The following is a 12,139-nucleotide window of genomic DNA, read 5'->3' on the forward strand; positions in this document are numbered from 1 at the left end:
TGGCTATAGATGAATGGACAGGAAAAATCCTTTGACTATATTTGCATGGTAAAAGATACATAGAAAATATATTTAGAAAAGAGTGCTTGTCCTTCCTCTCCAGTCTCTATCCCAGTCACTCTCCCCTCCTTTGCTTTTACCGTTTTTTTGTGTGGCTCCGAATGTGCGTGCAAGCTCAGCGGCCATGGCTCATGGGTGCAGCCGCTCCGCGGCATGTGGGATCCTCCTGGACCGGGGCACGAACCCACGTCCCCTGAATCGGCAGGCGGACTCTCAACCACTGCGCCCCCAGGGAAGCCCCTCCGTTGCTTTTAAAAGTGAGCAGTTGGTCACTAGAGGTAACAGAAGAGGAACAGTTTATTCAAATAGTCGTCAAACCACTGGAAAAATGCTTCTTTTTCATTTTGCTTTTTTTGGACACTATAGATATGGTAAATCATGAACTACATTATAAAAATACCTCTTTTATGCCCAAACATTCAGTAGGAGGGAATAACATTTCTTTTATTGCCTTGGTAAATGTTTTTAAGATGTTTAGCAATAAGCCTTCTTTTTGTCAAAACTGCTTAGATGCAGTGGTTGCTAGAAATTTACTAGAAAACCTATAGTAAATATCAGAAAGAGAAAGGATATATGTTTAGTCAGCTGGTATGAGAGATCAGTTTGAGTAGCATATGCTTTTTCATTTCCCTGTCAGTTTCTTGATCTTTTGTGTTATGGACAAAGAATGGTGGTGAAGTTTAAAAAGTTTATTTTCCATTGTTGCCCACCAGCCAAAGTTTTTAGCAATTTTTTCCATCTTTTGGACAGAGAAATAGATTGTTCTAAATAATAGAAAAATAATGCTGAAGACATTTCTAAAGAAAAGAGAGTGACAAGATTTTGATACAGATGTGAACAAGGTCATCTTTAAGCCATAGTGAATTAACTCTTTTTCAGCTGTGTGGGTTTTTCCCCCCTCAGGTAAAAACTTCAGAATTTTGCCACACTTCCCATGATGCTAAATTTTAACATGAAGAATAGTTCTAAATGTTCACTTTTTAAGAATAATGTTTAAAATTATTTCCTTCAGTGTTTGCTGGCTTATTGAAATTGATATAGACTCGTATTTGTTACTGTTTACTTTTGACTTTTATGTCCTAACTTAATTTTTTTCCTTAATTGGGTGGTAATGGATTTTTTAAAAGTATTCTTCTAACAAACATGCTATAAAGGCAAACACTCATTTAAAGATACTAGGAAGAGAACTTTAGCAGAAAGATCTCAAGCTTCATGGGTGGATAGAGGGTTCCCTTAGATGGGATTTTCAGAAAAAAGAAATTCTTTCTTAACCAAAAAATAATCAGATATCATCAGACTACCATAGCTTAGCATGATGCTAAATTTCACAGAAATTTTGACCTACTGACTGGTAACAGCAGATGCTACAGAATGGAGACTAATGTAACTTCTACTTTCTGGACTTCTCTAAATACTAAGTTACCACACAGTATATCTTTTCGTGGTGGAGCACTGTAGTATACTTATGCGCTCTGTATACTGCATTCTGGCTTGGAATTTTGGTTCGTGGTTTCATCCATTGTTACCAGTGATGCTAGACTCTCCCAAGAGTTAAATACAGTGGAGCTTGGTCTCGTTCTGTTCTGGCAGCTGTTTCATTGCTTATGACCTCCCGCTTTGCTTCCTTCTGTGTGTGTGGCAAAGGGAAGTGTCCTAAAAAATACAGGCTTCCTCTGAACACAAATGTGTGTTTGTACACCGGTAAGTTCGCAATCTCCTGAATTGGGGTGCCATTAACAGTTGTACTTTTTAAAAAGCTTTTAGAGCTTAGAAGGGTTTAGCAGTTGTTCTGTGGAAACCCATGTTCACGTCCACGGTTTCTTTAAATGCATTAGCAACAAGAACAACAAAAATCAGTGTGCATTACAGTGAAAAGGTAATTCGTAAGATATCGTTTTAAAGAAAACTTTCATTTTTAGGTTAATACAGGAGCTGAATTGTGTATCTCTTTGGAATCCATGGTTAACGTAATTGTCTCAGACTTTTTTTTTAATGACTCCGTTTAATTGAAAGATGACAAAGATGCTGCCGAACCACACATCCTGGAATATTCATCTTGAAACCTGGAGTCCTACTCATTTCAATTTGCTTGGGTTCTCAGATACGTTAAGCGTGGCACACTGAAATTACAGAATGCCTTTCTGTCTTAATTATCCAAGATATTTTTAAAAAGTAACCTGCTTTTATACTAGGCAGTGCCTGAGACAGATACTTTTAACATAAAAAATACAGCATTGGGCTGGTAGGAGTTACTGCAGATAATGCAGCTATTTAAAATCAGCTGCTAGGTACTATAAACCCTTTAAAATTACTAACAAATGAGGGAGGCTTGACTGAGGACTGTTTAGAATGGTTAGCCATGTGCTTATAAAAAGGGACACATGCATGATATTTGTGTGCTTAACCCTGGTTATAAAAAGTCATTTGATTTTTATAACAGCATGTTCAGTGGTTACAAGGCCTTACAACTTGAGCTAAAAATGTAGACTCCCACCATAGAAAGTGCCATGAAAAGGAAATAGCTTGGGCTTCCCTGGTGGCGCAGTGGTTAAGAATCCGCCTGCCAATGCAGAGGACACGGGTCCGAGCCCTGGTCCGGGAAGATCCCACATGCCACGGAGCAACTAAGCCTGTGCGCCACAACTACTGAGCCTGAGCTCTAGAGCTCACGAGCCACAACTGCTGAGCCCACGTGCCACAATTACTGAAGCCCATGCATCTACAGCCCATGCCCCACAATAAGAGAATCCACTGCAATGAGAAGCCTGTGCACCACGACACAGTGTAGCCCGTGCTGGCTGCAACTAGAGAAAGCCCATGCACAGCAATGAAGACCCAATGCAGCCAAAAATAAGTAAATAAATAAATTTATAAAAAAAATTAAATAGTTTGACAAAGCTGTATTGGTCATATTTGAAAAATGAAAAAGATGCATGTGTATGTGTGTGTGTGTATATTTACAAGGAATAATTATACTTGGAATTTGATTTTTAAATTAACAAAACGTCCTCTGACAGGATTTTTCTTGTGATCTGAAAGAACCCTTTCCCCACACCCAGTTCGTGAAACTCAGTCATACATTTAATAATAGCTATGTAGGAAATGATTTGTATGGGTTCTTAAGAAAGCAAATATGATCAAATCTAAGGTGTACTTCTAAAAAATGCAGTGCTCTATGTAGGTGAAAAGAAGAAAATGGAAGAAAGAAAATAGGTAAGGAAGCGAAAAAAGGAAAAAAATTGGAGGAGAGGGAATTAACATTAAGAAGGAAAAATGTAGGGTGAACAACATCATTTATCTGGGGTTTATAATGTGCCAAACACTGAGCTTAAGCTTTTTATATTTGGGGGGAGATCTTGTTTAATATTCACAATGGTCCTAGCAGTTAGTGGAAAAATTCCTTTTTCTCACAAATGAAGTGAAGATGTTAAAACATACATTTCCTAAGGACACCCAGGAAATTATTGGCAGAGCTGTGAAAGAAACCATATCATCTGGGTGCTGTCTGAGGTGGAAAAAAGTCAACCCTGGCTCCATTCTCAAAATCTAGTTATTGTGCAATCTGTGCCTCCCTTTAGGTACACAAGAAGCCCAGGAAGCCCAGGCAGGACACCCAGTGGTTAGCCTAATTAGTTATTTGGGGATGGGGTAGGGCAGGATCTAGGGGCATACTCCATTCCATTCAGGAGGGTGGGAGGCAGACCCATGACACAGCCTCAGAACTAGGGGGATGAAGGGGGAGGATGAAAACGATCGATTTTCATGAATTTTTCCACAACTTTTGCACGTTTCCTTTTTATTTCTGACCTTTACATCTTCCAGGAATCTTAGAAGATTAAAAATATTTAGAATCTTTTAGCAGGTGACTCAAAACACATTACCTGCCTGCCATGGTATGCTGGCATTTCCTAAAGGGGTGAGGCTCCTGATTGCCCACACTGACATGCGGTAAGTTACATGGTCTTGAGCAAATCATTCAGCTCCCTGTCCTTCTGTTTCCTGTCTGTCAGAGAGAGGTCTGCTTCTTAATGTCCTCACATAGCAAAATTAGAATTAATTCTTAAAGCAAAACCACAAAGATGATATCGAATTGATACGTATGCCACTCACATATGTGATTTTTAGGAACATGTTCAATCTGAGTAACTGTTCCTAGAACAAGAATGCATGACTATTCTGTGTTGAACTCATAGTACTTTCTTCACTTAGATTACCTTTCTCATCCTCTCCACATCTCTTTTGATAAATGGGTCAGACACCATCATCCCCATTTTACAATTGAGGCAATGAGAGGTTAAGTGCCTGACCATGGCCAGTAACCAAGATGAAAGCAGGACTTAAGTTTCCTGTCCATATCTAAGGCTCATTTTACCTCCTCCTTAGGGCCAAATTACTGCTTTACAAACTACCTTTGGCCTTAGTTCCCTTGGCTGTAAATGTATGGTCATATCATATCTATAAGAGGCACCTACTCTTAGAGCTAAGATTTTGTTATCTCAGGAATTGGCTCCCTGAGTGCTTTTGACACAAAAAATGCTTTATACAGTTAGCAAAAAGTTAGAAAACAATCATCCAATTGCGAAGGGGGGTGGTAAACTGGCGAGTGGTGAACCCTGGGTGAAGCAGTAGAAGAATCTGAGTCACCTCTGACCTAGGATGTGGACATTGGTGGATGAATCTGAAGGCCCAAAATGTTTCCAGATCCAATTTGACTCAGGACAATACTGGTCAATTTTTTCGGGCCCTTTTTTATGGTAGTCCCTTGATATAACTATGGGCTATTTCCTTCACAGTGCTTCTCAAATATGTTTTTTAAATTAATTGAAATTGTTCATCACCATTAGACACTTGTGAATATTCTTCCTATCAATCAGAAATTTAAATTGTTTGAAAATTAGTCTAAACTTATTTTCAGGGGGAAAAAAATCCATAGTGATGGTCTAGATTTAGCCTTAATGCCTTGACAGAAACCTGAAGAGATGCTGAAGCCATGTCATTAACATGCCATTTGCTTCCCTGCTACTCGCTTGACACACAACACATACCAGGAAACGTTGCAGTTATCACTGTAAGAAGGTAAATTTTAGGTTACTCTACTCACTTTCTGAATATCAGTAAAGTTTAAAAAAAAAAAAAAAAACCTACGCCAGTATTCACACATTTTGACCTAAGAAAACACCGTAATTAATATTTATAGTCATCATATGCCAAAATGATTCATCACTGTATCTTTAGTCCTACCATAGTGCCTGCCATATAGCTGGTACTAAGTCCATGATGACTAAATCAGTATTGAATAGATATATATATATATGCTAGTTAGAAGGGCATGACAGCAGTCTTTCTCTTAAAGAAATGAGCAGAGTTTTTTAATCCTACTTAATGATTAAGGTAAAATTGGATTAAAAGTCTCCTAGAGAAAGTTTCAGGTGCACTTATGCTCATGAACTTATTTTCTAGACATTTCTAATAAGAGAGAACCAGGTGAGAAGAGTCGGGAACTGCCAAGGGTAAGAAGGACACAGTTCTGTCCAAACAGATGCTGTTTACAGCCAAAGATGTAAAATGAAAAGAGTGGTGGTCTTGTGTGTTAGGATACCTGTTTGGTCTTACCTACAAGTAATTCAGATGCCAAAAATTATTACTTTGGGTGTGGAAACAGCCTGTGAATACACATTCAAGTTAAGATTATACTTAAAGTGCTTGCTGATGGTGATATTTAACTCTAAAAATGGGGCAGTGTGCACCTCACCTTCTAACATTATGATGATCTTGGATTGTTTTTATAGTCAGCTAGATGAAAAAGTGTGATAGGAGGAGGTAGACAAATTTAAGTTTCTAGAAGCAATTGTGTTCTCATCCTGTTCTAATCAAGAATATTGTGTGTGTGAACCAAAACAAGCGAACTTTTCTGTGAAGTTTATGGTATTCTAGAGAGGAAAATGCTTGGCAGAGCAATTTAAAAAAGAAAAAACAAACTTCTAATATTTTCCCAACCTAAATGAAACTTTCACAGATCAAAAAGACAAGATATGTTAGAATACTGTGAAACATTTTTTGAGGGTGCATCTGTATTTTTAAGGACAAATATAGTACTATTATTTCCATCACCATGGAAAAGGTCAAATGTATTGCAGTAGTTCCACAGTAGGGTATATTTTTATCAGAAACTTTTAAATTTGATAAAATTCATTCTTAGATTAACATATAGAAATCTGTTGCATTTCTTTACACTAACAATGAAATATCAGAAGGAGAAAGTAAAAATCCCATTTAAAATAGCATCAAAAATATAAAATACCTACCAGGAATTCCCTGGTGGTCCAGTGGTTAGGACTCTGTGCTTTCACTGCTGAGGGCCTGGGTTCCGTCCCTGGTCAGGGAACTAAGATCCCACAAGCTGTGGGGTGCAGCCAAAAAAAAAAGTATATATATTTATTTATTTATTTTATATATATATAAATATATTTATATAATATAAATATATATATAAAATACCTAGGGATAAACTTAATCAAGGAGGTGAAACACGTATATGCTATATAAAACCTATAAAACACTGATAAAGGAAAGTGATTCAAAGAATGGAAAGATATCCATGCTCTTGGATTAGAATTAATATTGTTAAATGGCCATACTGTCCAAAGCAATCTACAGCTTTAATGCAATCCCTGTCAAAATACCCATGACATTTTTCACAGAAGTAGAACAAATCCTGAAATGTACATGGAACCACAAAAGACCCAGAATTCTGAGGAAAAAGAACAAAGCAGGAGACATAACCCTTCCAGACTTCAGACTGTACTACAAAGCAATAGTAATCAAAACAGCAATGGTATTGGCACAAAAACAGGCATAGATCAATGGAACAGAATAGAGAGCCTAGAAATAAACTCACACACCTACGGTCAATTAATCTGTGACAAAGGAGCCAAGAATATACAATGGAGAAAAGACAGTCTCTTCAACAAGTGGGGCTGGGAAAGCTGGACAACATGTAAATCAATGAAATTACAATATCCCTCATACCATATACAAAAACTCAAAATGGTTTAAAGAACTAAATATAAGACATGACACCATGAAACTCCTAGAAGAGAGCATAGGCAAAACATCCTCTGACATAAATCATAGCAATATTTTCTTAGATCAGTTCCCCAAGCAAAAGAAATAAAAGCAAAAATAAACAAATGGGACCAAATCAGACCTAAACTTCTATAACAGCAAAGCACAGCCTATGGAATGGGAGAAAATATTTACAAATGCTGCTACTGACAGGGGGCTAATCCAAAACATACAAACGGCTCATACAACTCAGTATCAAAAAACTGAACAACCCAATCAAAGAAATGGGTAGAAGACCTAAATAGATATTTCTCCAAAGAGGACATAGAGATGGCCAACAGGCACATGAAAAGATGTTCAAAATCCATAACTATTAGAAAAATGCAAATCAAAACCACAACTTGGTATTATCTCACACTGGTCTGAATGGCCATCATCAAAAAGGCAAAAAATACTAAATGCTGGGAGAGGGTGTAGAGAAAAGGGAACCTTCTTACACTGTTGGTGGGAATGTAAATTAGTGCAGCAACTATGGAAAACAGTATGGAGGTTCCTGAGAAAAAATAAAACTAGAGCTACCATATGATCCAGCAATCCCACACAGCAATCCACATACCCAGCAATCCTGGGTATACATCTGGAAAAGATGAAAACTCTTAATTGGAAAAGATACATGTACCCCAATGTTCATTGCAGCACTATTTACAATAGCCAGGACATGGAAGCAACCTAAATGTCCACTGACAGATGAGTGGATAAAGAAAATGTGGTGTAGATACACAGTGGAATATTACTCAGCCATAAAAAATAATGAAATAATGCCATTTGCAGCAATATGGACAGACCTAGACATTATTATACTAAGTGGAGTAAGCCAGAGAAAGATAAATATCATGGTATCACTTATATGTGGAATCTAAAAAATGATACAAATGGATGTAGATACAAAACAAACAGACTGGCATAGAAAACAAACGTACAGTTACCAAAAGGGAAGATGGGGGTGGGAAGAGATAATATTAGGAATATGGGATTAACAGACAGAAACTACTATATGTAAAATAGATAAGCAACAGAGATTTACTGAATAGCACAGGGAACTATATTCAATACTTTGTAGTAATATAAAATAGAAACTAATCTGAAGTATATATAATTGAATCACTTTACTGCACACCTGAAACAATTTTTAACTCAACTATACTTCAATTTTTTTAAAAAACCTCAAAGATTTTACTTACAAAAGCCTTTAAATTTTGTTTTATTAATGGCAAATATTAAAATTACTACTTTGATTTCTTTAACAAATAAAGGAACGAGACTTCCAAAAAATTTCTTTGAAAAGTTAGATGTGCAATTTTATATGTCATCAGTGATACTCAGTTCTGTCCCAGACTGTATCTGGACACATATTCAACCCTTAATGTTTCATAATTTTTATTAGAGTTGTTTCTTAAGTCTTGCCGTTACCACTACATGAAACTATGTAAACACATTGACCTGTTTTGTTTTAGTATAGTTTCTATACATTGCTATCAATAAAACATTACATATGGTATCATATAGTAACTTAAATTTGTGCCATTTTAACCAATAAGAAGTACAGTGTTAACGTTTACAAGCCAAACCCCTCGAGTATATCACTTTTACTAGTGAGATCTGCTTTTTTTTCCCCAATATTTAACGTTACATGAAGTTACGAGGCATTTTAGATTTAACTTGATTCTCACCTTATATGAGAAAAAGTTACGTTATCAGGATTCGCTTTTGTATCTTCTTGGGCTTTTTGTTTTGTTTTTGTGGTTCTTTCTGGGAGGGCTTGGTCAGGAGCTGGAGAAAAGACAAGAAAGGGTGGACCTATTCTTTCATATAAATACGTTGCCAACCTTTTCCTGCTCATACTTTTTGTTAGCTCTTTGTATAATTTGAGGACTTCATTTCCCCAGTGCAGTATTTTGTAAAATTGAAGAGAAAAATGAATAGTGGAGCATAGGAAAATAACTCAAAGTAGAGAAAATGAACTGAGCAAAGGGGTAACAGTGCCATTCAAGACTGTTGTGAACTTGTGTCACTGTCTAAAAAGGAATTTGGATTCATTTCAATAACTAGGGAAGTACTTAACCATCCAGAACTCACTCATACGACTAAATGAGAGTTCTTGTTAGTACTCCGTTTCTCCAAATAAGAAATAACAAAGAAGTACCCAAAAAAAAGTTGTTAAAAGAAAAATAAACTTACTTCTCCCACCTGTATATCATTTCCAGAATTAAATCCTTGAAACATTTAACCTCAGAACAGAGCACTAATTGAAGGACGGTACTTTGTAGGATGATGATGCCACCCTCCAATAAGTTGTCTTGGATAGATCGTATCTGAGGATATCATCAACTGTAATAAAAATTTTAAGTTCTAGGGGCTTACCTGGTGGCACAGTGGTTGGGAATCCACCTGTCAATGCAGGGGACACGGGTTCGAGCCCTGGTCCGGGAGGATCCCACATGCTGCGGAGCAGCTAAGCCCGTGCGCCTCAACTACTGAGCCTGTGCTCTAGAGACTGCGAGCCATAACTACTGAGCCTGCGCCACTGCTGAGGCCTGCGTGCCTGGGGCCCGTGCTCTGCAACGGGAGAAGCCACTGCAACGAGAAGCCCGCGCACCACAATAAAGAGTAGCTCCCGCTCACCACAACTAGAGAAAGCCCGCACACAGCAGCAAAGACCCAATGAAGCCAAAAATAAATAAATAAAATTAAATTTTAAAAAGTCCTAAATGTCTGGCTTGATATAGTAAGAAATTTTTCAGCTGTAAAAGTGATCTCAAAGTTTAGATTTATTTGCTTTTTTATTTTGGAAAATGTATATTGACTGGGATGATTGTGTGTTATTAATGTTTATGGAATATATGGATAGCATGTGTAGCACCAGTATCTGTAGATGGATTACATCATCTTACAGGGTAGTCTTCCAAGAAAATGGCTCTACAGTCGAAACAAATTTTATTACATGAAAACCATTCAGACTTGTACTTGATCCTGCTTCTCATCTTCAAATAATTCTTTCTTATTCCAAACACTTGCATGATACCTTTAGACAATTCATTTTTAGATGCCATGTAGAGAAATCATTATCCTTTAAAACACCTAACAAAAATCCATACATGCAGTTTGTGTCAGGTGGGGTTAATTTTCTCCTTACTGAACTGTGCACAGGAGAAGATATTTTGGGGAAATTTTATAATCCCTCTTTTTGGTGATTCAGTGTAGCATACTGGCTAAGCCTGTAATTACTGGAACCAGATGACATTGGCACTGATATTTGCTGGCTATGCAACCTTGGCAAGATGAGTTAATCTTTCTGTGCCTCAATTTCTCCTTTCGTAAAATGTAAATGCTAATATTATCCTACATAGGATTGCTGTGAGGAATAAGTAGAATACATGTAAAGTACTTTAGAGCAGAACTCTTGGTAAATCTTAGTTACTATTATTCATTGGCATCATCATATACGATCTTGCTGGAAAAGCCAAAATGTCATATTATAGTAGTAAGATTTCTTTGAATATGTAAGTTATACTCTTGTCATGTATATATTGGCACGTTAGCAACACTTTTTAGAAAAGGATCAATAGCATCGACTTAGGAAGACAATACCACCGTTATTTCAAATTCCTAGTAATGCAGTTTTTGTCACGTTCGCTGTAATTCTGGTCTTCTTACTGCAAGTGCTTTAACTTGGATACTGTATGAACTATATAGTTTACATAAATTTTTAATGTTTTATAAATCCCACGTGCGATTTTGCTTTTGAGAGTGACATTATTCTCTTAAATTACCAGTTTAAGAGCAACGCTTCAGAGATCTGATTCAAGGAAGACTATCTGATTTCCTTACATTCCAAGGGAATCATCTGTTTCAAGAAGAACAATCATGCAGGCTTCAAGGCTTTCAGCATGAAAGATATCTTGTTCACCATTTTTCGTTAATTTGTTTTGCAGCTTGCAGTTCCCCACAATGATGAGTGGACCCGATTTGCCAGGACGCTCGTGGAGATTCGTGCGAACAGAGCTGACAGCGAGGAGGAAGGCACCGTTGAGTTATCTGCCTAGTGGAAATGAGCCGTCCCCATCTTGACCTTCTAGAGCTCAGCATCTGCAGTCATCAAGTCCGCTTGTATTCAGTGTCCATTCAGTATCAGTATTGCCGTGACCGTTTGGGTGCCATGTTGTGCCAGCTTTGCTCCAAGTATTCCAGATGTATACTGTCCACTGACCTGAAATTCGCCAGAGCATTTGTCTTTATATTTCTGTCTCAAAAGTGGGGATGGGGAGGTAGGAGCCTTTTTGCGTTGAGTTGTTGCCTTTTAACTACTTAGTAGCTGTATTTAATAGCTGGAAACCTCTGGTTAAATTTGTGCTTACACGCACTTCTGGCATAGTCCTATTAAATCCATATGAAGCCAGATATGATTAGGTGCAGATGTGGTGTCATGCTATGGTACAGGGCCAAAGACTTGAGATGTGGCGTTTTACACGGTGACTCACATTATGAATGGATTTACTAGAAGAACATTGCTGCTCCTTATTTATTGTGGTGTGCTGCATGGAACATATTTATTTGAAAGCATTAAAATAAACGATCCTAGAGCATGTGCATAATGAGAGGACTGCATTGTCTCTCTGTTGCTGTTGAGGTTACATTAAGTTCCAAATAACAATTACAGTATGCCGGTTCCACTGAGGACATGAAATCTTTAGAGGTTTGTTGCAGTGAATGGAATGAATTTTAATGCCTATTATTTCTAGGTACTTTAACAATATTTCAAATATAGCTGATCATTGATATTTGTCATTCAAGCTAACCCAGTCTGACAAAAGTCTGTGGTTCCTAAATATGACACCAGTATTGCCAATAAAATGTTCCAAACCAGGTCTGCTCTAGTGTGGATAAATCCTTTGCTTGGGAACTGCCTGATTAAAATTCTGCTGTGGCCAGAGGGTAGGGGAGATACATTAGGGCC

The 12,139-nt window shown here is 37.4% G+C and overlaps 1 protein-coding gene and 1 long non-coding RNA gene across 6 annotated transcripts in view; one reads left to right on the top strand and one right to left on the bottom strand.

Annotated features, from left to right (window-relative positions):
* Positions 1 to 12,050, top strand: part of DYNC1I1 (dynein cytoplasmic 1 intermediate chain 1) — a 335,916-nt gene extending 323,866 nt beyond the window's left edge. For all 5 annotated transcript variants that reach the window (XM_060304623.1, XM_060304625.1, XM_030857238.2 and 2 more), the window contains one exon: positions 11,118 to 12,050. In XM_060304623.1, coding sequence (XP_060160606.1) covers positions 11,118 to 11,228 — 111 coding nt within the window. In that variant the 3' untranslated portion in view covers positions 11,229 to 12,050. The remainder of the gene's footprint in view (positions 1 to 11,117) is intronic.
* The window catches only part of LOC115853680 (uncharacterized), a 31,745-nt gene that overhangs the window by 6,893 nt on the left and 12,713 nt on the right, over positions 1 to 12,139 (bottom strand). Inside the window, exons 3-5 of the long non-coding RNA XR_004039680.2 lie at positions 8,856 to 8,955; positions 6,366 to 6,460; positions 141 to 332 (exon numbers count right to left, since the gene is read on the bottom strand). This is a non-coding gene — a long non-coding RNA (uncharacterized lncRNA). The remainder of the gene's footprint in view (positions 1 to 140; positions 333 to 6,365; positions 6,461 to 8,855; positions 8,956 to 12,139) is intronic.

This window comes from Globicephala melas, chromosome 9 (assembly GCF_963455315.2).
Source record: "Globicephala melas chromosome 9, mGloMel1.2, whole genome shotgun sequence".
NCBI classification, from domain to species: domain Eukaryota; kingdom Metazoa; phylum Chordata; class Mammalia; order Artiodactyla; family Delphinidae; genus Globicephala; species Globicephala melas.